The 26,946-nt window shown below is 49.4% G+C and overlaps 14 protein-coding genes across 14 annotated transcripts; 6 read left to right on the top strand and 8 right to left on the bottom strand.

The window, feature by feature from the left end:
• Positions 1-334: 334 nt before the first annotated feature.
• On the bottom strand, positions 335-2,872 carry N7484_005690 (uncharacterized protein; the record flags this gene model as incomplete). Its single annotated transcript, XM_057116109.1, has 1 exon — positions 335-2,872. The coding sequence occupies one exon, from the start codon at positions 2,870-2,872 to the stop codon at positions 335-337; it is 2,538 nt and encodes an 845-aa protein (XP_056971992.1).
• Positions 2,873-3,153: 281 nt separating this feature from the next.
• Positions 3,154-3,790, top strand: N7484_005689 (cytochrome c oxidase subunit 7; the record flags this gene model as incomplete). Its single annotated transcript, XM_057116108.1, has 5 exons — positions 3,154-3,182; positions 3,379-3,457; positions 3,521-3,581; positions 3,644-3,675; positions 3,770-3,790. 5 exons carry the CDS (start codon positions 3,154-3,156, stop codon positions 3,788-3,790), a joined length of 222 nt encoding a protein of 73 aa, XP_056971991.1.
• Positions 3,791-4,520: 730 nt separating this feature from the next.
• On the top strand, positions 4,521-6,799 carry N7484_005688 (transcriptional regulator family TF; the record flags this gene model as incomplete). Its single annotated transcript, XM_057116107.1, has 6 exons — positions 4,521-4,582; positions 4,634-4,790; positions 4,843-4,898; positions 4,954-5,339; positions 5,390-6,279; positions 6,344-6,799. The coding sequence occupies 6 exons, from the start codon at positions 4,521-4,523 to the stop codon at positions 6,797-6,799; spliced, it is 2,007 nt and encodes a 668-aa protein (XP_056971990.1).
• A 138-nt stretch (positions 6,800-6,937) lies between these two features.
• On the bottom strand, positions 6,938-8,516 carry N7484_005687 (kynureninase; the record flags this gene model as incomplete). Its single annotated transcript, XM_057116106.1, has 4 exons — positions 6,938-7,353; positions 7,408-7,885; positions 7,942-8,279; positions 8,339-8,516. The coding sequence occupies 4 exons, from the start codon at positions 8,514-8,516 to the stop codon at positions 6,938-6,940; spliced, it is 1,410 nt and encodes a 469-aa protein (XP_056971989.1).
• An 836-nt stretch (positions 8,517-9,352) lies between these two features.
• Positions 9,353-10,734, top strand: N7484_005686 (indoleamine 2,3-dioxygenase; the record flags this gene model as incomplete). The annotated part of the gene is made up of 3 exons (XM_057116105.1): positions 9,353-9,643; positions 9,703-10,296; positions 10,363-10,734. The coding sequence occupies 3 exons, from the start codon at positions 9,353-9,355 to the stop codon at positions 10,732-10,734; spliced, it is 1,257 nt and encodes a 418-aa protein (XP_056971988.1).
• Positions 10,735-11,760: 1,026 nt separating this feature from the next.
• yaf9 (YEATS domain-containing protein YAF9) lies at positions 11,761-12,624 on the bottom strand (the record flags this gene model as incomplete). Its single annotated transcript, XM_057116104.1, has 3 exons — positions 11,761-12,446; positions 12,503-12,527; positions 12,592-12,624. 3 exons carry the CDS (start codon positions 12,622-12,624, stop codon positions 11,761-11,763), a joined length of 744 nt encoding a protein of 247 aa, XP_056971987.1.
• Positions 12,625-12,873: 249 nt separating this feature from the next.
• horA (ubiquinone biosynthesis protein COQ11) lies at positions 12,874-13,938 on the top strand (the record flags this gene model as incomplete). The annotated part of the gene is made up of 3 exons (XM_057116103.1): positions 12,874-13,016; positions 13,100-13,440; positions 13,517-13,938. The coding sequence occupies 3 exons, from the start codon at positions 12,874-12,876 to the stop codon at positions 13,936-13,938; spliced, it is 906 nt and encodes a 301-aa protein (XP_056971986.1).
• A 168-nt stretch (positions 13,939-14,106) lies between these two features.
• Positions 14,107-15,126, bottom strand: N7484_005683 (pre-mRNA-splicing factor SYF2; the record flags this gene model as incomplete). The annotated part of the gene is made up of 3 exons (XM_057116102.1): positions 14,107-14,154; positions 14,207-14,842; positions 14,917-15,126. 3 exons carry the CDS (start codon positions 15,124-15,126, stop codon positions 14,107-14,109), a joined length of 894 nt encoding a protein of 297 aa, XP_056971985.1.
• Positions 15,127-15,232: 106 nt separating this feature from the next.
• Positions 15,233-17,306, top strand: N7484_005682 (uncharacterized protein; the record flags this gene model as incomplete). Its single annotated transcript, XM_057116101.1, has 2 exons — positions 15,233-15,306; positions 15,479-17,306. The coding sequence occupies 2 exons, from the start codon at positions 15,233-15,235 to the stop codon at positions 17,304-17,306; spliced, it is 1,902 nt and encodes a 633-aa protein (XP_056971984.1).
• Positions 17,307-20,113: 2,807 nt separating this feature from the next.
• Positions 20,114-20,473, bottom strand: N7484_005681 (uncharacterized protein; the record flags this gene model as incomplete). Its single annotated transcript, XM_057116100.1, is given in 2 exon segments — positions 20,114-20,437; positions 20,456-20,473. The coding sequence occupies 2 exon segments, from the start codon at positions 20,471-20,473 to the stop codon at positions 20,114-20,116; spliced, it is 342 nt and encodes a 113-aa protein (XP_056971983.1).
• A 383-nt stretch (positions 20,474-20,856) lies between these two features.
• On the top strand, positions 20,857-21,666 carry N7484_005680 (velvet factor family protein; the record flags this gene model as incomplete). Its single annotated transcript, XM_057116099.1, has 1 exon — positions 20,857-21,666. One exon carries the CDS (start codon positions 20,857-20,859, stop codon positions 21,664-21,666), a length of 810 nt encoding a protein of 269 aa, XP_056971982.1.
• Positions 21,667-22,229: 563 nt separating this feature from the next.
• Positions 22,230-23,294, bottom strand: N7484_005679 (uncharacterized protein; the record flags this gene model as incomplete). The annotated part of the gene is made up of 3 exons (XM_057116098.1): positions 22,230-22,801; positions 22,870-23,037; positions 23,096-23,294. 3 exons carry the CDS (start codon positions 23,292-23,294, stop codon positions 22,230-22,232), a joined length of 939 nt encoding a protein of 312 aa, XP_056971981.1.
• An 846-nt stretch (positions 23,295-24,140) lies between these two features.
• Positions 24,141-25,788, bottom strand: N7484_005678 (uncharacterized protein; the record flags this gene model as incomplete). Its single annotated transcript, XM_057116097.1, has 2 exons — positions 24,141-25,177; positions 25,260-25,788. 2 exons carry the CDS (start codon positions 25,786-25,788, stop codon positions 24,141-24,143), a joined length of 1,566 nt encoding a protein of 521 aa, XP_056971980.1.
• Positions 25,789-26,226: 438 nt separating this feature from the next.
• N7484_005677 (mitochondrial 54S ribosomal protein bL12m) lies at positions 26,227-26,939 on the bottom strand (the record flags this gene model as incomplete). The annotated part of the gene is made up of 2 exons (XM_057116096.1): positions 26,690-26,939; positions 26,227-26,559 (listed from the first exon to the last, which is right to left on the bottom strand). Exons 1-2 carry the CDS (start codon positions 26,912-26,914, stop codon positions 26,227-26,229), a joined length of 558 nt encoding a protein of 185 aa, XP_056971979.1. The 5' UTR covers positions 26,915-26,939.
• Between the last annotated feature and the right edge of the window lie 7 nt (positions 26,940-26,946).

The raw sequence follows: 26,946 nt of genomic DNA, 5'->3' as shown, positions 1-26,946 counted from the left end.
GGAGAATGTTTATGTGACGCCGATCCATACTAAGCGGGTCCAGGCCGCGTTGCCGTCTCAACTATTCTTAGATCTTCACAGCCACATCCATTTATTGGCCGCTTTATACTCAGCCCCTAGTCTTGGCTGGAAATTCCACTTTGCCTAGACTCGTCCACGATTGCTGGGCATTAGGCGGGCGAAGCGCTGACGACAAAGGTGACACGGCCTTTAAAGTATAGACGCGACCATGAATGGTCTCCAGTGATCGCTTGCCTCCTTGCACTTTATGCATGGGGTCAATTTTTGATTATGTACAATTGTTGATACATCCTAATTAAATGCTGCATCCGCTTCACCGAGGTGGTCTTCGTGACAATAAGACACTGCCTGACTTCCTCCGCGACATGTTTGTGCGAGTAGGATTCAGGAGCTTCTCCGGTTGCAAATGTTCCTCACCCTGGAACAGGGAATTACCCCAGGCAAGGTTGATATCTTTAAACACTCGATCTTGACTGTAGGGATTGACCCGCCGCAACATACGGTTAAAGCGCACTGCGGAATGGCAGTAAGCTCCAAATATTATGTTCAACCGTATCTGAGTCGCACGTCGGATTGGGCCCGGCTGAAGAGTAAGACCAGCTTCCTCCAGCTCTCGAAGAAGTATGAGGCCTCGAGTCCAAGGAATAAGCTTGTCACCTGTGGCAGGGTGTACACAATAATTTTTAGCTTCTGTGTCACAAGTCACACGAAACTTGAAGCCCCAGGAAACGATGGCTTGTTGCATCTGCTCGGCAAAAATGAGATCAAGCACCCGACTATCCGATCGGATCAGAGACCTTTGCTGGGGAGGGAAAATTCCCCGGAGTTTCCCACTCTCTTCCGGCCGATGACTGTACTGACTGACAAGCCACAAAGAGCATTCTCGCAGTTCATCCCAATGGTTGCCCATGCCCAGCCGCTTCAGAAGTTCCACCCAGAAATCCGGGCTTACATAGCATCCGGTGGGAACAACACGCTGGAGAACCCTGAATACAAACATCAATGCGTCATGGGTAATCGGGGCAGGTGAGCATTCTCCCACGTGCGGTCTATGGTGCCCCCGGCGACGTGGTAGGAGCTTTTCAGCCATGAAGTCCACGCTATCTTCGCTCAAGGTCTTGCCAAGCAAGGTAAGCTCATCCACCACTTTGGAAGCTGCAGTAAGCTCCCCGGTGGCCATGTGTTTGCGGAAATGAATATCTAGTAAGCCTGGAGAATCCGAAAAATGCTCTCCCAGGATAGCTAGTGATACATTGTACTGGCGCCAATCGCGAGCCATGTAGTATGATACCAAGAGTGATTCTTGCAGCTTTACATTCTCCAAAACATCAGGGTGTTGGTCACTTTGAAGCAAGTCAGAAAGCAGGAACTCGCGATTCTGGGCTGCGAGTTTCGGCACCAGCCTTGCAAAGACACTGTCGGCGGCGGTAATACCAGACTGGCGGAGCAATTTGAGGTTTTCTAGGATTTCCTGACTATCATGAGCTCGCACGGCCATCTCCCGTAAAGTTCTAGGGCCAATTTTGGATATTCCGAGCATCCTCAGGCCCCCTATAACCATGTCGAAATTGAGAGCACGAGTAGCAAACAGTCTAGCGGCGATGTTGTCTTTGTATTGATGTTTCCCAGAGCGGCTGGACTTTGTATATCCCTGATCTCCTTCATCGGCCTCTTTTGCTGGTGGTTTTTGTGGCAGGTCTTGTTCGGGCGAGAATGACGGAAATCTATTCTGGGCATAGTCTTGAAGGCTGTCATATTCTTGCCAAGATGCATACTTCCTCGTGTATTCCAATAAGGGCTGTAGTTCCTGCAATGATCGAGGGTGGTCTTGTCGAGCAACCAGCCAGCCATGCATTGCTAAGGCGTCTTCCCCCCAGCCTTGCTCCAGGAGTTTCAAAATGACCGGGCCGTAGATGTGATGGTCAATTCCACGACATAGAGCCTTCAGGATCTTGAGCCGCATGTATGATGGCTTGGAACGTAGCCGAGGACGGGGATTGGCAAATAAGAGCAAATCATTGACGGGAGGTAGAGATGGTGGTGAAATGGCATATGGAATAATCCGTACGAGATCACTAGGGTTCGCAAGGTGTGAATCCTGGAGCTTTCGATGCCATTCGATTGCCTGTTTACTCATACCTCGGTCCAGAAGACCACCAACAGCCTGCTCATAAAGCCGCGGCCAGCAATAGCCATCACTGCCACCAAGGATTATTGCGTAATCTAGGACATCCTTCAGGAATATCTCCCGTGTCAGTCCTAGGTCCACGAAACTTTGCCAGAAGAAATCTGCCTGATTCCCCGTAAGCGGCAATTTCACTCCACCTGCACGGTTCGTCAATCCTTCCCAAATCACTTGAGTACCCTGGTCTCCGTGGTGGCGCTGGCGGTATCGAAGAAGTTCTTCCCAAAGCTCAAAATTGTTCCTGTATTCCGGGAGGTCCACCAATCGTGTTCCTAGGTCATTGGTGTGGCCAATATCCGATTCAAATTCCAATTTGTCTGGATTGAGTCGTAGTGATTTGACGAAGCATTCCGAATCCTGGCCTGGAGTGGAGTCGTTTTCGCAAAAGGAAGGTTCTTCGGATCGAGGATTGGGTTCAATATCGTGGACAGAGAAACTGAGCGACTTTTTCTTCAATTTGGACGGCCAGGGAGCCTTCGTTTTCTTGTAAGAGACGCTAGAGTCATTGCCGTCGACTACTGAGGATTGATTGGCACATTGTGATTGACATCGGAGGCGCGCGTATCGGGACTCCAACTGCTCGATTCCGATTGAAGATGCGGCGAGGCTGTCGATTATCGAGAGCGCGGAGGGCCTCTTCAACAATCGAGTCAAGGCCGGTCGCATGGGTACAGGGAATGAGATGGCATCCAATGCTGGATCATGCTGGAATCACACCCAAAGAAAAGATAGAACAAGCAACAAGACAGCATCCGCGCGGAGGAACTAATGACGCTTTCCCCTTTCGAGAGATTGACCTTAGTAAGCACACGAGTTTGATTGGCAAAAAGCAGGCGGAGGAAAGAGGGAAATCATGTGACCTGCGAAGCTCGATCCTAGACATCGTGAACATCACCCCATTCCCACCCTCCCATTGTCTAACCCCTCTCTCCCTTCCAACCGCCAAAATGTTCCGCACTGTGCCTCGCATGGCTGGGTATGTCTGCATCGATTCCTGCTCCTGCTACCCTCAATCCCTCACAATCCCACCCTGGACCGCGTGTCCGTGTGCGCCCGAATTTCATTCCGCAGCTCCTCGGGACGCAATGGCCTGTCGCCAAGGATATCAATCTCAGAACAGGCAATGGACTCAGGTTTGATAACAATGACTAACGTGTGCTTTCCAACTATAGGTTCGTGTTCCGCGAGAACCGTGTCCCCTACTACCAGCGTCTGTTCCAGAACCACGACGGCAAGCGTCAATGGTGGAAGGTTAGTTCGGTCCGCATAGGCCATTGTGCATTGACAACAATCTGACTCGGTCTTTTTCCACAGACTTCCCGTTCCGGCTGGGTCATGTACCCCTACCTGATCTCCGTCTACGGTCTCGGTGCTGGTAAGTTGACCTCTTGTTGAACTGGAAGCAAATCTATGTGCTGTAGATTGACATTATAATAGCTACCGTCTACGCCTCGTGCCGTATGGTTCTCGTGAGTTCCTCTTTATCTATTCCCTCTACGCCTCGGACTATGAACCATGTCTTAGCGCTTCATCTCAGTGAATCCCCGCTAACCTTTTTGACAGGGCCACAAGACTTGGATCTAAATCAAGTCAACGATAATAGGTGATGCCATCTGCAATTGGCAGGATCGTTGAAGATGCAGTGTTTCAAGGAGAACTCGATTTGGTGTATTTCTATTCCGGTGATGGTTAGATTGGTTTGCAGGCACACTGGTTTGGGGCTGTATATACCACCAATTCAAGTGCCAATTAAGTTACTTTTGCTTTTCTCAATATTGAAGATCACAGCTGTTTCAGTGCCCCAAGGTAGCCAAAATTTTGCATGCTTATTACCAACACCATGCCATTGGCCGAATATCGCTTCAAGGGATCAGTCCATTTTCGTCACCAATAGTCTCTTTTATACCCACCGGATGCATCTTAGTAAAACATCACGATCACTATCCCTAATTCCCCAATAGTCCAATGCACGGAAAGCTATAGCTCCTGTTTCCTTCTCTACTCCGTGTTCCGCTCCATCTCCGGTCCGGATCCAGTATTGATTAGTCATCTGATTAAGGGTGTTTCATGTCTGCCAAGCTCCAACCGGTGTAGGATTTACCTACAATGCGTTCTAGAGTCCATGAAATAGCGAAGGTTCTAGGTGATCTACATTTAGATCAACTTGCTCTCTAAAATCTCATTTCTGAGTCGATTATGCACACCCTTGGCGGGACATTCATGACAAACAAAAACATACCACAGCGAAACATTGTGCATCCGTGGATTTTGAAGACCATGAGCTTTGAGTCGTATACCACCATTTTTTGATCAGATGGATTCGTCATATTCAGAACGCGCTGCCAAGCGGGTTCGACAAGCCTGTGAGCCCTGCAGGTAAGTCCATGGCACCCATCATTCCAGATATTATGCTCACGTGTTGCTTAGGAGGAAAAAAGCGAAATGCCCTGGAGAGCAGCCGGTTTGCTCATTGTGTGCTAGATTACGGCAACAGTGCGTATACGCGGAATTAAGACGCCGTCATGCGCCACCGGAGGATCATTCGAGGTCAAGTGCTCCGCCCTCGTCCTCCTCTCAAACACTTGTAAGTGCTGGGGTTCGGGAGATATAGTTTTTCGCGCTAACATTTGGCCTAGGAGGATAGGTTGCGTAGCTTAGAAGGCAAGCTGGGGGCGGTTCTTGAACATCTGGGGTATGGATCCTGAATGCCCCCAGAAACGTTCCATGCTGATATATCGTGTCACCAGGACTAGAGCTGAGCCTCCAGGATCAAATGAAGTGCCTACAACAACACCATCAGGGATTAGCTCATCCACCATTCTCCCGCCATGGGAAGAGGTCATTCCAATTGCAGAGCTTTACCTGCTGTATTGCGAATCTCAGCCCTTGCCTTTGTTCCATAGAAGCAGCTTCATTGCTAATCTCAAGAGGCGCGATGTTGAGATTGTATATGCAGTACTGGCTCTGAGTCTCCGTTTTTCAGATTCGTACCGTAACTATCCTGACTTGACGGGATTGGTGAACGGCTATGCTGAAGTGGCGCGCGGTCTGGTTATGAAGCGAGTCTCGGAGGGGCCAGTCGAAATTTCAACTCTACAGTGCCTGTGTCTTTTGAGTTTGGTTGATTTCACAAGTGGGTATACTATCATATACTTTGCTTTGTTGGTCGCTAATATGTTTTAGATGGCAATACGCACCGCTCCAGCATCCACAGCAGTCTGGCAATGAACCTTGCACGGTGCGCCAACCTTGGAGTCGAGTCCCGTGCATTAACAAATAACGTCATTCGCGAAGAACGAAGGCGATGTTTTTGGAGTATATGTCTCCTGAAACGACTTCATGGTGACGATTTCTCAATTCTAGACCTTCCAGATATAGGAGGTCCGCCATTTCCCCAGAGCCCGACTCGGCCATCCGCTATCTCTCCAGCTCCACCAACCCCAGGGGCCCGACGAAGCGAGCTACAGGACCAAGGAATAGTTGCATATGTCATCATGCTGAGTGAAGCATTTGGGAGGACTGCGCGATATGTACGGCATCGAGGACGACCGGGGAATGTACCGCCATGGTCTCCGGACTCGGAGTATTCCAAGATCATTGCGCTGCAAATGGAAATGGAGACCTGCATGCCACTTATACACCGCTTCAAACCCGCAAACCTCAGCGATAGGTCTTTAGAGGAACTGCAGGCTCATAGAGAGTACTGGGGCCCATGGTTTTTAAACCAATTCATGTACCATACCATTCTCTGCCTCCTCAACCATCCCCTCCTCTTGTCTCTGAGTTTGCGTACGTTTCGGAATACCATCCCCGAAATATTTTTACAACATACTTCGGATCTGATCTCCTCGCATACAACTTGGATCATCCATTTCATCAACTATTTTGAGGAAAGATCCTTCCTGGTATCAGATCCCTTGCTGGGATACAGCGCTGCTGTTGTGGCCACCATCGAGCTTCAATTAAGCTTCACAGAGAACCCAGCCATTAGGGAGCAGAAGCGAGACAGATTCACAAAATGCGTCAATTTTGTACAACAAATCGGCGAGAGATGGCCCCATATGGCTCGCTTAGTACGTAAACGTGACAAGTTTCCGAAATTGATACTCTGCTAAACATCATCTTCTCTATATCTAGGCAGAAAGACTACAACACCTGGAGAACGCTGTTTCAGCCACCTACCAATGCGACCTAGGTATTCAAAACCAAAGTCTCCTGATCGATCTCTCCCGCTTCTGGGAAATTCTTGAGTATTCATCCAACAGCGACGTCGATTCCGCTAGGCGCCTTTTCGGAGATTCGTTGTATAACGGACCTCCATCCGTGGCAACAGAAGTTTCACAGACTTCGCCTTTACCAGCACCGACTCGTTTGAATGAACAGGAAGAGTCCTCTTCGACTCTCCAATCTCCAAACTTCAATACCAATACCGTCTTTCCCAATGGCCCAGATTATCCTACAAATACACTGGTGGCGCCGCAACAACTGGCTTTGTCGAACGATGACTTTTCTATCCTTGCTACGAACTTCTTTTCTCAGGGACAAGAGTTCCTTCGAGGTGGTGATAGCTGGGAAAATATTGGGAACTTTTGATTGCCTCTAAATGATAGATATTTCATTTCTTTGATAATGATCAATAAGATCGTAATAAAACTAAAATAGTTGCCACGTTTGATACGTAGACATCTTTTTTCTGATATGAGATCACATAAATTCATACATATGAGCAGGCTATGCACTCAAAGCCCCACGAAATGTTTCCACGAAAGTGTATACCTCAGAGAAGGTGTTGTAAAGAGGCACAGGCGCCACACGAACAACATCCGGCTCACGCTTATCGCAAATAATGCCCGCATCTTGCAGCTTTTCAGCAACCTTATGCAGAAGTCCAGGCTTAAGCAAGAGACTTAGCTGTGCACCACGAGAATGGGGATCTGAGGGTGTGATGATCTTAAACTGACGAGTCTCATCGGTAGTATCCTTCAAAAGAAGGAACTCCAGGTATGCAGTCAGCTTCAGCGATTTCTGACGCAAGTCAGACATTGAAGTTTGATCGAAGACAGACAATGCAGCGCAGAGAGTTGTCAAATCGATAACTGAAGGGTTGGAGATGACAAAGCCGTTAGCTCCAGGAATGGGCTTGAATTCTAAACATCAATATTAGCAGATGTTTGAGGAACATATCCTCCGTAACAACTTACTGTTATCCATCTTAAATCGGACAGACCGGTCACCACCGTACCAGCCAGTCAATCTGTGGCGAAACTTAGGCGCATCCTCGCCCTCGCTGTAATCCACCTGGCCATGGCGCTCGTGCACGAAGAGACCACCCATCGCTCCGGGTCCGGCATTGCCATACTTGTATGTGCACCAAGCAGCGAAATCGACGTTCCAGTCGTGCAGCTTGATCTCAACATTACCATATGCGTGCGCCAGATCCCAACCCACAATCAGACCGCGAGATTGGGCGTACGAAGTAATGCGGGGAATGTCAAACAATTGCCCAGTGTAGTACTGGATACCGGGCAGCAGAAGAACGGCAGCATCTTCGGCGTGCTTATCAATGTATGAGAGAATCTTTTCAGTCGGGATCTCATATTGGCCCTCATCAGGACCGATCAGGACCATGTTTTCCTTGGCATCGAGACCGTGCCAGGCGATATGAGATTCAATCGCATACTGGTTAAGATTAGTTCGGGGTCTTTTACGAAGCATGGCAGTCATTTGATACTCACATGGTCGCTGGGGAATGCCTTCCAGTCCATAAGAATCTTCTGTCGCTTCTCTGTTGGCTTGTAGAAACTTGCGAGGAGGAGGTGCAGGTTCATAGTGAGAGTACCCATAGCGGCGACCTCCTCAGGGGCGGCGCCGACAACCTTGCACATGGAAGCCGAAGCTTGCTCCGAAAGCAGTTGCCATTGCTTCAAAGGCGAGTCCTCGAGACTGGTGAAGTGCCCGCAGACACCAATAGACGACCATGTGTCGAGCTGGGCTTCCATGTACTTGGCAACGGCCTTAGGCTGGATTCCCAGCGAATTACCACAGAAGTAAATGCTTGGCTCTTTGGAAAGGCCTGTAGTACCATGATCAGTCCTCTCACCCCAATGTTTAGTTTAATAATTCAGGACTTACCTGGTTTCGCCAGCTTCTTGGAAGATAGATTGGCCTTGGAAGGGATGATAAACAAATCTCGCAGCTCTCGGAGAGTATCTGCAGCATCCAGGGAAGCTGCATATTCTTTACACGCGGCTTCGGCGGGGAAGACATGCTTCGGCGCCTTGACTCCATTTGGGGTGTTTCCTCCGCCCATATTGATAGATGGTAGGGCAGTAGGGCTGTGAGATGAGGTAATGACTGGGGGGTGTTGCACAGGAACAACTGGATCGGACAGAGGATCTGAATGATTCAGGCTGAGACCGAGCTCAGATCAATAACCCAGCTGCGTTTTATAAATGCAGTGATGAGGGGGATGCAGTTGCATCCGGGTGTTAGCTCCGCTTCCGCCTCCAGATCCGTCCCCACAGTTTTGAGCTGATTCTATCGCGTTATGTCTCTGCTGATATACATTGATCAAGTTTTTACAATTCGATATTAATACAAAGATCGAAAGTTGATAGAGTTTAGATTTTCGGACTGGTTCATTTTATCATATCCGGTGTAACGCGCATCGGTGGGGGGTTCGACGCTAAGTCATTGTCATCGGTCCTGTGCGGGCAGGAGATGCAGGTTTGCTTTTTAGCGGAAGGATCACATTTCCTGGGAAAGTCACTTAAAAACCCCGAAACTATTGAACTATACCTATTTCCCGTGATCAATAGATTTGTAAACGATATGCACCGTATCCAAGGCAGCTACATCATACTACGCAACCAAGACGGAACACGGATAGATATGCGGATGAGAGATCCGTGTTTTATAGATAGCAGAAGCAAATCAGTGGCCGACGCCAGCCGCTATGGCCTTTCTACGTATATTACCCTGCCTTATTGACTGTGATCCTATTCTTTAAATGCCAACTAGGTAGACCTGCGATGGGAAGATTTCTCCCGATTCATTTACATAACGACCACGCCCCTCTCATTGTTCCTCTCTACTTTTCATCCTGACCTCGGCATTTTCCATTTGTTTTGTCTTAATTTCATCAATATGCTCCAATCTCCGATCATCAGACTAGAGGACTACGCTGTTTCCGACAGGAATGGCTTCCTCCCCACCAGTCCTCCTCTTGCGAAACTTCCCGCCTACTATGAGCCTTGGGAAGCCCTCGCCGGTCGGTTATCTACTCTTATCAAAGAGGGGAGTATCAGATCATTGATTGATGACCTTCCGATACTCGATGCCTTCTGGCTAAAGACAGAGCCTGAAAAGCGTCGTGCCTACTCAGTATTAGGGTTTCTGACCCATGCTTATATCTGGGGGGGCGAGAAGCCGAAAGATGTATGCCCCCGAGTTACTTTTAGGTTTCTGCCAGCTCTAATCACATGTGATACCTATAGACGATTCCTCCTTGTATCACAAAGCCTTTCCTCGAAGTCTGCCAACATCTCGGACTCCCACCCTGTGCAACATATGCAGGGCTCACTCTGTGGAACTACACGGCGCCAGAGGGGGCAGATATCTCCGATCCTGACAATCTATCGCTCTTGACTTCGTTCACTGATACCGTCGATGAAGAATGGTTCCTACTTATCTCAGTGGCTATTGAAGCCAAGGGTGGCAAGCTGGTCTCCTTAATGCTCGATGCCATTGCAGCAGCCACTGCCAACAATGTGCCACGACTGGCTGCACTGCTGTGCAGATTTACAGATGGTCTGCGAGACTTTGATTGCACACTCCAGCGCATGCATGAGAGATGTGACCCTGATGTGTTCTTCTACCAACTCCGCCCATTCCTGGCTGGTAGCAAGAACATGGCTAGTGCCGGCCTGCCTAAAGGTGTTTTCTATGACGAGGGCAATGGCCAGGGACAATGGCATCAATACAGTGGAGGGAGTAATGGTCAGAGCTCACTGATTCAGACCTTTGATATCTTTCTGGGTGTGAATCACTCGGCGACCGGGGGAATCAGTGGCCCTTCTGGATATCTTCAAGTAAGGCTCTTGGCCCCAGGATCCCTTACCATGGATACCGAGCTAACCTGGGATCGTACCAACTAGGAAATGAGGGACTACATGCCCGGACTTCACAAGCAGTTCCTACAGGCTTTGACATACCATTCCAATATCCGTTCCTTTGTGATGTCCTCGCCGAATGAACAATCCTTGAAAGAGGCATATAATGCCGCATGCTTGACCCTCGCCGAATTCAGAGGCACTCACATGAAGGTTGTCTCCCGATACATCGTCCTAGCAGCCAAACGAGGTGCGCCAACGACACAGTCATCCGAAAATGTTAACCTCGCAACTGCGAGTGCTCAGGTGGACGGATTGAATGACGAGAACCCGTCTGGGTTATATGGAACCGGGGGAACTGCATTGATGCCTTTCCTGAAGCACACAAGAGATACCACCAAGGATGCGACTATCTAGACTTTTTAACTGTATATGTTTTTACGGGGATATTAATATTAGTCGTGACCACTTATAAGTCAGACTGTCCGAAAATAAATGCCATCTGCCCTAAAGTAAGACATTGGATACTCCCCTCTAGCATCTACCGGTACACCTTAACCTTATATTTCACTACTGCCCTTTAAGCATATTTAATATTCTGTGCAATTTTCCGTACTTTAAGTAGTCTCTATGCCTGATACAATACTTTGCTAGACGTCTCACACAAGATCAAATCAAATATGGGTGGGTGCCTCGCCAATCAACCCTGGAAACAGATAGATGTAGCGTATCAATCGATATCTTTGTTTAGCATTGGAATCTGATCAAGGTGATTGAGAAAGTGACATCGTTTTGGAGATCAGTGATACATCGACAAACCGTGATGCGTGTATTGATCATGTCACCCTATTGTGCTTTCCTGCTAAGATAGAAATACGGCTGCGTAGACACGACCAAAAGCTGTCTCGATATGAATTCTGGCTGCTATTGGATTCTCCATGGTACAACAATTATCAAATATATAAATGTAAATTGATGTTGAAATTGAACTTCTGTAAGAATTGGAGTTCAAATACCCTCACGCTGTCCAGTAACTTCAGTCGAACCGGGCACTGGTAAAAATGTAACCATGGCACGATTGTCAGGTTCAAACAGGACTTTCTAGCCTTAGAGCCTTGACATGACGCCGAGTGCTAGTCCCATTGGCCATATTCAACAGTCCCCTTGGTGAAAGTCGGCTGTTCCAAATGGCTCTATTCTTGAAGACCATTCTAAGGGTTGCGTGTTGCGTTGCTGTGGGACCAGCCAAGTTTGCTTCTCAAATGAATAGCATTTGCAGGCATGGCCCCAAGGTGACAGTTGTCATGTGAGATAGATGTTTGTTGTGGTTGATGTGGATATCACAGCGCATATCGGAGTTGCGACGGATTCCCCAGAATTCCAGAGACCAGACACAATAGCCTGGAATTGCAGACTACTGGGAAGGATATAGCTTGCAGGCGATCATCTCTTTTTGGTATTAGCGGGAACCCCCTCGCTCTCCCGTAATTCTGCAAGTGTTTTCTCCCGCTCAACCAAGCGGTCCTTCTCCTCTTTGATCATCGCATCAACTGTCTTCATAGCCTCCGACATCCGATCAAGCTCTTTATTCTCAGTCGCCCGACTGTATGGATTCTTCGGTGCATCATTAATCGGAATCTCCGCCGTCCGTCCCGCACCTTGCTTGGCGTTCTTGCCCTTGGCCCGGGGCGGAGCAGTACCGGCAGGGCCTCCAGTGAGAATTTCGTAGAAAGGCTCAACGGGCTCATTGAAAATGACCTCCTCGTAATTCTGGCTCACAACCACCTCCCGGCGCTCCTTCATTCCCTCTGCATCTGGACCGTAGGGGTGAAGCTTCAGGCTGTGCCAGAGTGTCTGCGGTTTCTCGTTTGACTCGGGGACGAAGTACAATTTGATTTGGATCTCGAATTCACCCCACCCAGTCTCTACGACTTCGAAAGGAGGCGCCTCAATTGTGCGAACATTCTGTGCGTATGTCTCGTGAAGTTTGAATTGGACCTTTTTCAGCCAGTAGGAGATATCTTCATCATTGACGCCCTTTACGAAGATGCGCCATTGATGGGTGTGATCGACGGGTGCATTTGCGGGCTTCTTCTCGGGGTCAAATAGCTGGGCTTCGCTGCCAAATACTAAAATTTTGCGCGTTAGTGCTGATTATATCAGTGGGTTTGTTGTTCAGACATACTGAATGGGCGGAATACTGAGACTCCCTAAGGAAGGGATTAGCTTGCTTTCTTGATTTCGGGAGTTCGTGCCAGGGGCGAGTGTACTCACTCTGACGCGCTTGTTTGCTGGTGTAGATGGCATAATGAGGTGCTGGTCCGGTTGAAGGATGTAGAGAGTGTAGATGAACTGTTTGTGTTCAAGCCTTAAATGAAGCTGGTGAACGGGCGCGACGGAAAAAGGCAGTCACGACACACGTGACCTGGTGACGGCATGCGGGAGCTTTCGCATAGCTTCCAAGATTGAATTCTTGTGAGCTGTTTCTGTGTTACATCTTAACTCATTCTGCATATTTCCACATTCTTGATCTTGACATATATTTTCCAATACACAATGGCTACCAAAAGACTTGTTGTCGCCGGTGGAAGCGGCTTTTTAGGTTTGCGATACATGCAAATGGGCCGACTCACGATGGATGCTGATCTATGGTTCCAGGATCCAGGATATGCAAATCAGCTGCAGCGCGGGGCTGGTCGGTAACCTCGTTAAGGTAAGTTGGAGGTTTCTTTTCCCTCGCGCTCCGTCTATCCTGCTTAATGGAGGCTGATCTCTTCTCTAGCCGATCTGGCGAACCGCGGTGGGACACGGTCACAGATTCCTCGACACGCCCAAGCTGGGCGAGTTCAGTCGAATGGGCCAAAGCCGATCTTCTAAAGCCAGAAAGCTACAAGCCTTTCTTGAGTGGTGCTACTGCGGTTGTTCACTCCATGGGAATTCTTCTAGAGGCCGACTACAAGGGTGTCGTACAAGGAAGAGAACCCATTATTGGAGGTCTTCAGCGGGCATTCAGCTCGTCCAAGCTTGGAAGCCAAGACCCACTAACACGCAAAGAGGGCGAGGCCCTTAAGCCCAAAGAAAAAGATGGCCAATTGACTTATGAACTTATGAACAGAGATTCAGGTGTGTGTTGATCGACTCAGGATATCTAGCGAACGAAACTAGGGCGCCTGAAATCTGACCACATCTTGTGTAACAGCTATCGCATTAGCCCAAGAATCCCTGACCGAACATGTCCCAGCATTTGTATACATCTCCGCGGCGGCCGGTGCACCTATCCTTCCTGCCCGATACATCACCACTAAGAGGGAGGCTGAAGACACAATCGCCTCCACTCTTCCGGAACTGCGGAGTATCTTCATTCGACCCGCTTTCATGTTCGATTCCAGCCGAAAATTCACATTACCGATCGCCCTGGGCGGCTTTCTCGCTTCGGAGGTCAATACTTTCCTGGGAAACAAGCTTGGGTTCCTTGGGTCTATGGCTGAGAAGCCTCTGAAAGTCGATACCGTGGGTGAGGCCGTAGTCGAGGCTTTGGAGGACGAGTCAATAAGAGGGGCAGTAGGAACCAAACAGATTGAGGCTTTGGCCACAAAGGCCTGGCGGAAATCAATGCTGTGAGGCAGCCCCATTCGCATCTGATGTTTGGAATTTCGTGCAGGGACCCATCTTCCGGTTGAAATAAAGCACACGATAGTTTGCGGGTTGACGGCTAGTGTCTTGTTCCAAATTTGACTCAGAAAAGTGCCCAGCACATGTATATTATTTCTATTTTGTTTTCATGGCGCATTAGATCATCGTTCCTCGCTCGAAACTGTCCCGAATCTCGGTCGTGTACTAAAGAGAGTCAGATAAAATTCCCATGTAAAAGAAGATGAAAGGAGCATACCTTGTTGTAGAACCGGGCAAGCTTCTGGTTGAACTGCTTGTTCTTCTCATTGATGTATGTCACATCCGCCTCCTCATCACCACGGCGCTCCTTGCGTTTCTTCAGGCGCACTTCTTCGGCCTTGTGAATATCACCGACAAGTCGGTCTATGGCGGCACGGTCTGGTTTGTTGTCGGTAAAGCCAACGCTGTCCGCAGTGGAATAGAAACTGCCATTCTTGTCGACAGCGATCATTTCCCCATCAGCGGTCTCCACAATTTCGAGGTCGCCATTAGCCGCGGCCTTCTCGATTGCAGCGAGCTTCTCCTTTTCGTATGCTTCAAGGTTCGGGGGAAGTTCTCGCATTTGTCGCTTGTACACCTTGTTAGCGTCCTGAGTGTAATCTTGGAACGCAACATTGTCGCGGTGGCGCTGCTTTTTTTCCATTCGTCGATCCCATTTCTCAGATTCGTCCACGGTCCAATCCCAGGCTCGCTTGCGCTCGAAATCTTCGCCGGTCGCTTCGGTGTCTGCTTTTAGGAGGTTGTGTGAGGCAAAGGCGTGTTTGCGGGCAAGTGACGTGGCCAAATTCGGGTCAGTGGCAAGTCGCTGGGTTTCTGCTGCTGTTTCTTTCAGGTTGCGTTCATTGGCAGATTTCTAGGACGATCGTCAGTAATGTGATCAATGGAGCTTTGTGAATTCAAAGCTTGATTCTGAATCCGGCTTCTTACCGCTCTAGCCTGGAGCGCCTTGAATCTCTGCAGCCTATCGTTTGCCTTGCTAGCCGCGCCATCCTCTTGCTTGTCGGTATTTGGCTCCACTGTGCTAGGTGTGTCGGTGGGATTTACATCTGATGTGTCCTCCGTCTGGTCCGGCTTTTTGGCGTCCTCAGCAGACGAATTCTGGCTTCGTGTCTTCGGCGTGGCGTAAACCTTCGGCATGGCGTAAATACACAATCACTTGGAAGGCTTGTGACAGTTCGTGACAGTTCGTTGGGGGTGTTGAAGAGGGTGGGAAGAGAGGTCCGCGACTGCAGTTTTCGACGAGATGACATCAGCCTCACCGCCTTTCTCTACCGCCCTGGGCTCGACCAAAACTGCCACCCCAGACTTTCCGTGCGGGTCAGTTTCCATCTCCACCCGTGGGTCGTCTGCCCGCATTGTTTCTCTGAACAAATTCGCCCAACATGAGATGCATGACTCCCTGGAGTCCAAAACCTAGATGTTTTCTTTGTGGGCCCCTGGCTGTCCGGTCATTCCCTCGCTATTATTCATCCATTGATACTCTTAGTAGCTCCAAAGCCAATACTGAGTTTATTATCCCATCTACCTCACAACTGCTTCGGTTCAGTATCACCGCCTCGAATGGGGAAGCTCCTAATGATGACCACAGTAAAGCCTTACGCAGACGGGTGACTGGGCTTCTTGATGCGGAGTGGGAATTGGGCAATCCTCCCGCGGCCTTGTGGTTACCCCTCAAAGGTGTCCAATCGATAAACCAGCGGCAAGGTACATTGTTGCTACATTCGGTGGCCGATGTACCGGGTCTGAAAGCCGTTGTCGAATTGATGGTCATTGATCCGGAGGGAGCTGCCCGGTTACAAGTCAACAACTGTTTTGTTCTGGCGAAGGCGCTACAGCGCTGCCAATCTCACAACACATATTCAGAGATTGTTGCAGTATTGAGCGATATTATTGCAAGGCTTGAAAGGCTCAAATTGCCTATTTACTCCCAGCTCTGTGAGCTTGGCATCTACTATGCGGCGTTAGACTTGTCCACTTCGGCCCTGCAGCAGTTTCTCCGCGCATGGCAACGGAAGACTGCGAAGCGATTGACCTATGGGGATCGAATTGTTCAAGCACTAACATCAGCTGTCAATAAAAAGATGTTCGAGGTTCCGAGCTACGACCCTTCAGCCTTACTCGCAGAAATCACAAGAGAAGAGGGCGTTTCTTCCGATCTGCAAACTATCTTATACAAGTCGCTTTGCGAAGATCAGCATGGATTCGCTGCATTTCTCCGCCTTCTGGCTGGAATCGGTAGTGACGAGTCATTATATGAGTTCTGGGCTGCCTTCTTGCAGAAGTTCGATAGCGAGGACCCAGAAGTTTGCCGCTCTGCTTACAGTGTGGTTTTGACCCTGATCAAAGCTGGGCGTTCAGAAACAGCCCTGGATTTTCTGGAAGACATCTCTAAGCAATGCAATGGTACTTTGCCCCATATCGAGACATCACACGATCTACAAGCTCTATCTCAAGACCCTGTTCTCGGAAAGTCACTGGCCAACTTGGTCAATGATGAGTGTTACAAAAAGCTGCTGGAAGCAGGATTCACTAGCATGGAACAGAGGCTGGGCATCAAATGGCAAGAGGCTGGAGGAGAATCAAGCAGCAAGGCACATTTTGGTGTAACCCTGGATTCATTTTGGACCGGCTTCACGGACCAGCCGCTAGTGACGATCGATGGCGATTGTGCGGGATACGACGATATCTCCCGACTTTATCCTGAGCTCCAAGCCCATGGGTGCTCCAAATCACGTCAGGAGCTCGGGCAAGTTCTTGATCTGCTAAATGATTTCGATGGCGATGTATACAATGTAGTCGTGCAGCTCAACCTAAGCGAGGAACAGTGGAAATCCTTCCAATCTGAATTTTCTTCGGCCGAGTTTCGGTGGTGTCCTCAACGGTCACCAATAGAGTTCTCAGACTCCCCACTCCCCACTTTGGCAGATCAGTCTGAGCAATGGACATCGGCTTCACTCGGTTTGATGCGGGCTCGCCCCTATGTGAATGGAGAGCCCCAAGCGGGGGCTAATGGCTTGCATTTGATGCAATTGGGGTACCTGGAAATGCGGCGTGGCCCAAGCGAGCCGTGGCAACCATCCGGATATATTGTGGCGTGGGATCGTCAGTACGGTGAAACCATTGCTCTTTTTGTTGGGAAACATTCGGCAGTCATCGGCCGTGGCCCAGTATCGTCAAATGCTCCATTCGGTGCTGTGATGTATATTCGGCCCTTTGACAAGCCCCATGTATTACCACTGTCTCCTGATCGGCACCCTCGCGAATTCGCTGGTCACTATTACTTGGACATTGACCCCAGTCCAGATTTGGATCCGTGATGTGTTCGGAAATCACTGAACTAGTCCTCAGGCACAGGGAAGATCGTTCGAGAAATCGCATGTGGAGACGATCTCACATGTAATGGGATTGCAATGATTCAGCGGTGTATCTATTTGAGAATTTCCTTTTTTTTTTTTTTTTTTTTTTTTTTTCTAGCACATGAGAATTGTAAAAGACCCGCTTTTGAGAGTGTTCGATGTCTCGGGTTGCTCCGTTTCTCTGCCCCTACAATCTCTGTACTGTACATCTCGAGAAACTAACGAAAGAAAGCCCACTTTCTATTCCCCACAATGCTCCACCAGTGTCACTTGAGTCCAGACCCCAATCAGCGACCGTTCCCTTTCGCTTTGGTCTTGGCCCCAGCAGCTCTGATCGACATATGCTATGAACCTATCTGATTTACCTTCCCTGCACGTTTGACCAATCCATCGCAGCTCGTAAGCAAACAACCGAGAGGTTCCACCATGTGACCCAGAGGCCAGGGCTGAGAAGGGAGGGATCGACGGTAAGGGTTAGCAAGCCACTCATCGGGTGCATTGTTTCAACATTGCAGGGATCGTGTCGGCTTTCCGTCTGTACGTTGAACGTACATTTCTTGAAGCGGTAGCGTGATCTTCACCTCCAGGGCTTTCTTCGAACGGCTGCATCACTGGTCGCAACGTGGCCAATATTCTACATCTGACTTGATTCAGCAACTTTCAGTGGACGACCTCGCCAGGCTCGTCTGTGGCACAGCCAAATTCGTTATCAACGTGCCATACGGGCATTGTGGGGATCACGCGTAGTAGCGCCCCTCTCTCGCCAACGATCCAGAGCCTTGGGATTTTGGCGCTTGTCACGCGAATCTAGTTCACAGTGTGATGGCGAATTGTGACGCCGCTAATTGCCGACGGATACTTGAGCCCCATCAGGATCGTTTCTTATTCGTAGAATTGACAAGAGTCCACATTTGGTGTTGGTTCGTCGAGCACCCCACGCAGGATTTGACCACTCGACCCTCAATAGACCTTGAGGGGCTTGCGCCTTTTTTTAGATCAATACACTATGGTGTGACTGATCGATACGACGTTTGCCTACATTGCCTCGGCGCTTGGGCCCATGAGACCCATCTATCGTGAATCACGCTCCAGGAAAGTGGTCCGCTTTTTCTCCAACACGTTAACGGCTGCCTTTTTTTTACGATCGGATCTCATCATGACGACAAACTATGCCAAGCTGCCATGCGAGGGATAGCCGGAGTCCTCTGCCGTGAAACGCTAATATACCTCCAATTCCTGGAAATACATGAGCTTACCGAACTCTTCCCGGAAAGCTTGCCACTTTCGTCATGGGAGCAATGACCGGGTCAGTTCCCCACTATCACGGCGAGCCTGGCGAGCTTGGCTACGACCCGGTTCTAAGATTCCCACTGTGGGGTGGAGGAAGATCTACTCACTAAAATGTGGTGCCAAGCCCCTGGGTTTACCTAGTTCCAACACGGTCGAAAGTTACGCTGTCCGAAAGAATTAGTCGGTCAGCATGCGATCGGTGTGCCCGCGCCATATCTGCTTGTTTATACGATTATCCTATAAAGCGGAGATCAAAGTTTTTCCAGGGTTTTTATTTGATATGGGATCCCGTCCCCGTTCCATGGGACGCCGCCCCTAACCAGCACAGCTTAATCTAATAGTACTTCGCCGGACAAGGGCTTTGCCATGTTTTTTTTTCCCTATTCTGGGATGGTCTGCTTCTCACTTTTCCGGTTTGTTTGAAATTCCATTTGATCCGGTCCTTGCCGGCCCTGGGCACATTCAGGCGACTATGAGCAAGCCACACCCAGGTTCCCGAGTTCCAGGAAACTTTCCCAGCAACCTCCGTGCATGGCATATTTCCTTGACCCTCATGCTCATCACAAACTCCGGTCCAGCCCCGCTGACCGTCGTTTCACAATGGCAACCAGCTCAGGAACCAAACTCCGCTTAGTAGTTCGTCGACTCATGCCCACGCACGGACTAAATGAAAATTCACACCCACACAGCCCACTCCTGCACCACCCTGTGGCGAAACCAATGCCTGCTCGGCCCGTTCCCCCGGCTCTTCCCTTTTTCATCTCTGCTCAGTGGAGCTCCAACCGTAGTCCCGTAGGGGCGGGCCTTGCCTAAGCACAAAAATAAAAGTTTAAAAAAGGGAGAAAAAGACAAAAGTAAAAAAGAAAGAAAGGGAAAACCCAGATACAGATGACAGGCCACAGCCTGGGTACTTCCTTGTCCCAATCAACTGAACTGATTGGACTAGCTAGGGAAAAGCGGAGCAGAAGGGGGGCATTGGTTTGTAAATCCAGTGCAAGTTGACATGGTTTTTCCTGAAGCTGCAAAATACTGGAAAAATGGAAAATGGAAAATAAAATAAAAAAAAAATTTAAAATGAAAAAAAAAACCAGTATTATTTCGGGATAGATACCATAAAAAGAAAAAGAAAAAAAACAGCTGAATAAAACTCACCCCTCGCAGGTTCTCCATACTCATTCCACTGACAGCGGCCACACCGAGACCGCCCCATAATTGTGACAAGCTGCAGTGGTTTTTATCAGATGTCTTGGGCCGCACAAAGATCCGGGATATGCAACCTGGTCTTGCGTGATTGCCTGCACAACTTCAGTCCTTACATATCAAAGAGAAATCTACATCTGAGACATCGCATTTGTCCCGCGCGGGTGTGGCTGACTGACCGCTTTGTGGATCGTATCCAATGCCTATTTCTATGCTGAAAGTCCACCGTTAGTTCTACTTAAGGTAGCGCAACGGCCGCCCAACGGCGCCTGCGCCTTTCAGTCTTGAATAGATGTCGAGGACCCCGTCGCAGCAATGTGGGCATCCCACCGACAGGCCTCGTGTCGACCCTGCATTTCAACACCCTGGCCTTGTGCCCATGACATATCAGCCCTATCCGCATCATGAGCCTCGTCATTTTCGTCCGCCAGATGTGGGTTATGAACGACCTGTTCTGTCCCCGCCAGAGGCTCCTCGATTACCGCCTCTAGGACGGATGACGAGGACTCCAGATCCGAGATATATGCTTTCTGCGGATAGTAACTACTTGAATCGTTCGCCTTTGCCGCAGACACTGCCCCTGCGAATGCATCATCCGGTCCCTACGGTCGTGCATTCACAAGACTATAATGCGCCATATCCAGAAGGGTCGAATCCTATGATCGACCATGGCCACGAGTATCCTAGTCATCGGTTACGGACGAACGACCAGGAATCCCAGTAAAGTTCCTTTTCTTTTCACTTTTCTTTCGAATCACCGCTATCTGTCAGTCGCCCGTCCTTGTGTGGTGCACAGTCTCTATGAGCAGCTCTACTTTGAAAGTACTGCTGTCCGCGGAAACAGTTTCTCAAAGAACCTTCTTTCTGACTCCTGGATCTCTCTAGATATAGCAGCAGCTCTATAGCTATACCTAGCCCCATACACTCGGAAAGAAGCTCAATATCCTTCGTGGGCAATCAGGTCCCCGCAAGCACCCCCCAAGAGAAAGAGCCTCAGCGAATTCGTACACCACCCTACAGTATGCCCCATGGCTTCGACAAGCTTCTACACCATGAACCCGAATCATCCCCTCCCGCACCACCTCGCCGGACGTCAACCTTACCTCGATACCATCTTCATGTCCGCCAACAGCCTATTGCCGCACGAGCATGCGGCGCCGGTGACCGAGATCGACGTCCCGTTGACCCGCCACCAATCGTACAGATTCTTCTCACAGACTTCGACTCAGAATCCCAAGACGACAAAGACACCCTTCAAGATCCTCGTTTTACAGTCGGCTGTCTACTCTTTCCCTTCTCAGACTCATCCACCTGGACCCAGCTGGATCCAGAAGCAGATCGAGACCAAGAGAAAGAGAAAGAATCCGACGGCGTCGCTCGCGCAGATGACGATTTTTCCACCCCCCTCCTCTCAGGAAAAGCTTTCATGTCCCCTTTTTACGTGGAAGCTGATCCAGATCCTAACTCTGCCCCTACTCATCCCTCCTCCGATGATATCAATCCCCCTCTATCTTCCCACCCTCCTAGTCTGCGCAATGCCTCCAAACTTCATCAACCTGCTACCTTTTTCATTTTTGCCGATCTCTCTATTCGCACGGCGGGCTTATATCGCCTACAGTTTCGGCTTATGAATTGGGGTTCTGTCGAGGATACCGGTCAATCTATGCCTATTCTTGCGGAGGCCTGGTCTGATCCGTTCCGCGTGTATCCTGCAAAGGATTTTCCGGGAATGCGCGATTCGTCTATTCTAGCAGAAGGTTTGAAGGAACTTGGGTTTGTGGAGTTGAAAACTCGTGGAAATGGGAAGGGGAAGGGGAGGAAGAGGTTTTGAGAGCATCTTTCCTGCTCCTTTTTCTCCTCCTTATATATCCGTCTCGGTTGCCTTCTTTCATACTTTCTTCTTTACTACTTTGGCTTGTTTTTTGGGTGTCGGTGTCTGTTCTTCGGGCCGGATGGGGATAAGGGGAATGAAGGGGCGTTTTTCTTTTTTCGTTATGGGTTGTTTTTGGTGCATATCATTCAGTTTATGCGTTTGATATGAGATATGAATGATGAGGCGAGATGACGAATCTCTTTTGTATGACCATTTGTTGGGATTTCAGCTTTCGACTGGAGTTTCTCGGGTTCAATATAGGAGTAGATCATAAAGAATAAGACAGCAGATCACATAGATTTTTCCCCTAATTTTACGTTTAGTTCTAAAGTGGGCAACTTCAAACATCAAAGATCAAAATATACTCCAGGCTGTAGATGGAACTGACTGCCCAATTTAGAATCATAGGCCAATATATTGGAAATAAAAACTGACATCATCTTCCATTCTGACTTAAAAATCACTGGATAAACTATAAACTACAGGCACACCCTATGTCAAGGAAAGATAAAAAAATAACTTTAATATCCACCTCGCTGATTCCCTGCCAGGTTCTGCTGCTCGTTCGCTCGAGTAACCCTAGGATCAAGTTTATTCATAGGATCAGCATTCTGAGCTTGCCCGGATCGTCCAGCACCGGTACCACCAAGGCTACTACCACCAGCAGCAGCATCCCCACCGAAATTTGGCTGAGCATTACCACCCATACCGCCTGTCTGGCCACCTACATTCGTCTGGCAGGGTGCGGCATGGCTAGTGGATGAGTGAGACTTGTTCTCTTGCGTGGAGGTGTTGTAGTCATCTTGGCTGCTCATCTGGTCGGATGTGGGCTGGGAATGAGAACTGTGTTCCTGGGTAGATTTGGAGTAGTTCTCTTCGCTGGATTTGTGGTTGTCGAAGCCTTGCATACCGGGCTGTTGCATGCCCTGCTGGTTACCGGACTGTTGCATGGGCTGCTGCATACTAGACTGCTGTTGTGGCTGTTGCTGTTGCTGCTGCTGTCTGAGAGATGATGTGTTGCTAGGATTGAAGCCTTGGGCCTGAGCAACGTTTGGACGGTCTCCTTCCGTCCTGGCTTGGTTGGCGCGGTTATCTAAGTATTATTTTCAGTCAGCTTTGGTTCTTTGATATAGGGTATGTGTATATGTATGGTTAGCTTACCCATGTCACTATCCACGCGAGGATCCATCTTGTTGGCCATTGCTGAATCATGGGGTCCGGCATTAGTTGCACCCCCTGTTCTGGTCGATGCGTAGGGGTCGGAGCCAGAGCCACCGATGTTTTGGCTGCCCATTCCGGTATTGGTTGGCTCACCTACATTCTGGGGCTCTATGGCTAGTCAATATAGTGTAAAGGGTAAAATGGAAATGGATCGGAACAAACTCACCATTGAATCTAGTGTGACGAGTGGCCCCATCGCCAGAATGGGTCGAGCCAAATGGGTTCGTCTTACCAGAGGGGTTGGTGTTAGTATTCGTAGGAGCATTGGATGAGCCGTAGCTTTCCTGGCCGGGCTCGTTGAAGCGGTCTGCGTCCTTGTCGCGATCGGTCATGGCATCCTTGACTTTGTGCATGAAGTTGGACATGATCAGTGAAGATGTAAAGAATAGGTTAGCTATACTGGTTGTGTACTGTGGTTAGATAATATGGAAGTATATCTCCAATGCTATCGTGTTGCGGATACGATGGTCTTTATATGCCACCCGCCATGTTTTGCCTCACAAAGCTTCTCTTACGACCCCTTGTGACGCAATGTCAAGGCTCATACGAGAGTAAAAATTAAGATTGCATATGAATCAGGACCTATGACGATCTTACTTTCACGTTCATGACGCGTCAAACAGGTTCAAGCCACCGAAGTGGCTAATTTTGCTGGAGACGAGGTTAGCCGTCAATGTCATCGATCTCGTGGCTCGGGTTTCATGACATCAAAACATAGTTTCTGGGGAACTTGGCCAGTGGGAAGGTAGTTATTCTAATGATGCGATGATCTGGGTACACGAGCTTACCCCAGTTTGGTTCCATGGGCAGCGAGAGGAACCATGGTTCTGTATTCAGGTTTTAGAGAACATCAATCTCGGTATGGCCACGTCAGGGCTACTGGCTATTTGAGATGTTTTATGATTTGTGAATCTTGATCGATAAAGAATGGGTGCCTACTGTCTCGGCTAGTATGCTACTGTGGTGTCAGGTCCCGGTTCGGAGATGGACCTGGAAACCGACCCCTAGAATTTAGTTGGCAGATTATCAGTTGGTCTAAGTGACGTGAACTGCTCTAGTCTCCTAGGGTGAATGCAGAGCGCTGGAAATGAACTGCAAAGGCCGGATTCGACAGTTATATGCATGAGTAGAAACCTCCAAAAGAATAGTCACAGTATAAATACACAGTATACACGTTTCCACTGACCAAATAGATCAGTCTCACATTCACACTACCGTACAGGCAACATTTTCTTCGGCACTGATGGCTCATAGTCCTTATTGTACCAATTATTCTTCAGCTCCGCCATTTTCTTCGCATAGATGGGATCATGATCCATGTCCGAAGCCTCCAACAGAAGCCGCCCATCATGCATCATGTCCAATTCCCGCGATAAAAGAGCACACATGAAGGTCCCCTTAGATTCGCCGTGGCCGGTGGCGAGATGATACCACTCGTACGCAAGCAGGTGGTAATCAGCGCGGCTCATGGAACGATTCAATGAGCTTTTCACATTTCTCATGATCGACTGCCAACTGCTAAGCTGGGCGATTTCAGCCTTAGAATCGATCTCGATCGGTTTCCAATTCGCTGCAGGATTGGGATTGGCTTGTGTGGGTTTTTGTTCGCCGCGTGTTGGGTATACGCCTTGATAGGTGAGGTAGTAGAAGTTGGCCAGATATAAACAGGCTTTTCCGAGGCCCGCGGTTGCGGCTTTGGACATGCATTCTTCGTACATCTCCAGGTTGTTCTGGTTCATCATGAGAGACGCGTATTCGACTAGCGCGGTGGGGTCGTTGTACTCCAGTGCTGCGATCCGGATGGCTTCGTCTGATTTGTTGCGGTGTTCCTGGGAGTTGTGCATTTCGCCCAGTGTTGCCTGGATTAGCGCGTATAACCTATACGGTTCATCCAGTAGGCCGCCTAGGATAATATCCTCAAATGGTATGGGTTTCCGTGCCGTTGGGGAGAGAAACGGGAACATTTTTTCCTCTAGAAGCTTAGCAGCGGCCTCGTACTCTCCTCGCATGTACATGATCTTCGCTTGCAATAGGATAGCTGGGGGATACCCCGTCTTCGCAAGATCGAACAGCGCATCAAGCTGGCTGTTGTTCTTTGCCGGTGCATACGTATCGGTGATGGTACTCCGTGCACTAATCACGCACGGAAGAGCAGCGCCAGCCAACCCACACGCCGTAATATGCCAACCGCGGAGGAATTGGTGATCAGCGCTGACCATCCACCCAATACGAAAAACAGCATCGACATCTGCATTTCGTTAGTAAAGAACTCCCCTTCTTATTTCCCGAGACTCCATCGAAATCGATGTCTTTCCGTAACCAAGACTCACCGGTTGAGATTTTCCGTATAACATGCCTATCCGGCTCCATCGCATACGCCGCTTTGATCAATTGCGTACCCACATCTCTGTATGTACTCTCACTAATCGCACTGGGAATCAAACCATCCCTAATGGCAGCTGCATATGCCCATCTTGACTCCTTTTCATGCTTTTGTAGCATCCATTCGACAGGCCCGACAAGTCCCTCCTTGACATCGCTCAAACATCCAAAGAACATGCCTCCATGATTAACATCTTTCTCCGTCCGCCGTCCTGCACTCCAGTTAACACGAAAAGATTCGTGTTGTCTCTTCTTGTCTCTGGCTCGGTTCGCGGCGGGTGCGGGGCGTGGCTTCGCTTGCTTCGATGAGGTACTGTGGAATGGTCGCGCGCTGTGTACTGCAAGGTCTCCAGCTTGGAGTAGGTTTGCGAACGGTGTGAGGCCGTTTGTACGGCCCTGGATAATTGTCGTGTGGCTGGATGCGAGGGCTTTCCGTAGGTAAAGCCATTTTCCGAGGGCTGCCTGTGTTCTTGCCATGGTAGCTAGTGGGAACAGGGAGGAGCGTAGGAGGTTGGTGGGTTGAGGTTGAAAATCCGCGGAGGTCGGGATTGATCCGCAATTGACAGGATTTCGGCGTTTGGCAACATCACGAGATCAACGTTTCTACTAAGGTATGTACTGAAGTATATTTGTCTAGGTCTCAAGATTCAAGGAAAGGAATTGCTGAAATGCTCAATGCAGTCAATTAAACAAAAAGGAGCCCTTTGTACGCGACGGGTCCGTAACAATGCGTATAATATACATTTGCCCTCAACCAGGGCCAACGCTCCAGGATATCCTCGAAGCCCTAAATCCTCGTACATACCCAAGTCTTATAAAAAACAAGGAGAGAGCAAAGTGTCAAACAAAAACAGCTCTATCCAATCCCATCTCCGATCGGAACCACCAGTCCCTGATTCACTTGTGCTTTTTTTTTTACTCCATGACAACCTTGGCACCAAGGGCCTTGAGGGTCTCAATGATCTTCTCGGCCTCCTCCTTGGGCACAGACTCCTTCATGACCTTCGGCACGGACTCGACGAACTTCTTGCTGTCCACCAGTGACAGACCGAGCATGTTTTTAACCTCCTTGATGACCTTGGGCTTGGAAGCAGCCTCGAACGATTCAAGCTTCAGGTTGAAGAGGGTCTTCTCGGCGGCAGCGGGAGCGGCCTCCTCCTCCTCAACGGCAGCAGCAGCTCCGGGGGCACCGGCGCCGGGGGCCATAGCGAAGCCGCCGACGGGGAGGTCGGGGATATTCAGGCGGGTCTGATGAATCGATATTAGCTTCTAGTCTTTCTCTTCCGGCCATCACATGCAGGAATATCGCAATTATATTCCCATTGACGCAATTAAAGACAGCATTGCGCTCAATCAATCAGGGAAACCGGTGACCAACCTTCAAGCTCGAAACGAGATCGGCGGTCTCCAAAAGGGTCAATGTGCTGATCTGATCAACAATCTGGGCAATCTTGGGGTTGACAGGGGCAGCGGCGGCCTCGGTAGACTCCCATCGTCGGCTGGCGGGTGTGCGGGTTGTGGGCAGGTATGTAGACGCGATGCGCAGAGAGGACGGGCGGACGGAGCCGGAGAGCTGGCGGTAGGCGCGGACTGAGAGAGACATGGCGGAGATCAGATGGGGAACGAGGAGAAAAT

Source organism: Penicillium longicatenatum (assembly GCF_028827895.1).
Source record: "Penicillium longicatenatum strain IBT 33135 chromosome Unknown contig_3_segment0_segment0, whole genome shotgun sequence".
Taxonomy (NCBI): domain Eukaryota; kingdom Fungi; phylum Ascomycota; class Eurotiomycetes; order Eurotiales; family Aspergillaceae; genus Penicillium; species Penicillium longicatenatum.
The sequence above is the reverse complement of the archived record's forward strand: the minus strand, read 5'-3'. Positions and strand labels throughout refer to the sequence as shown.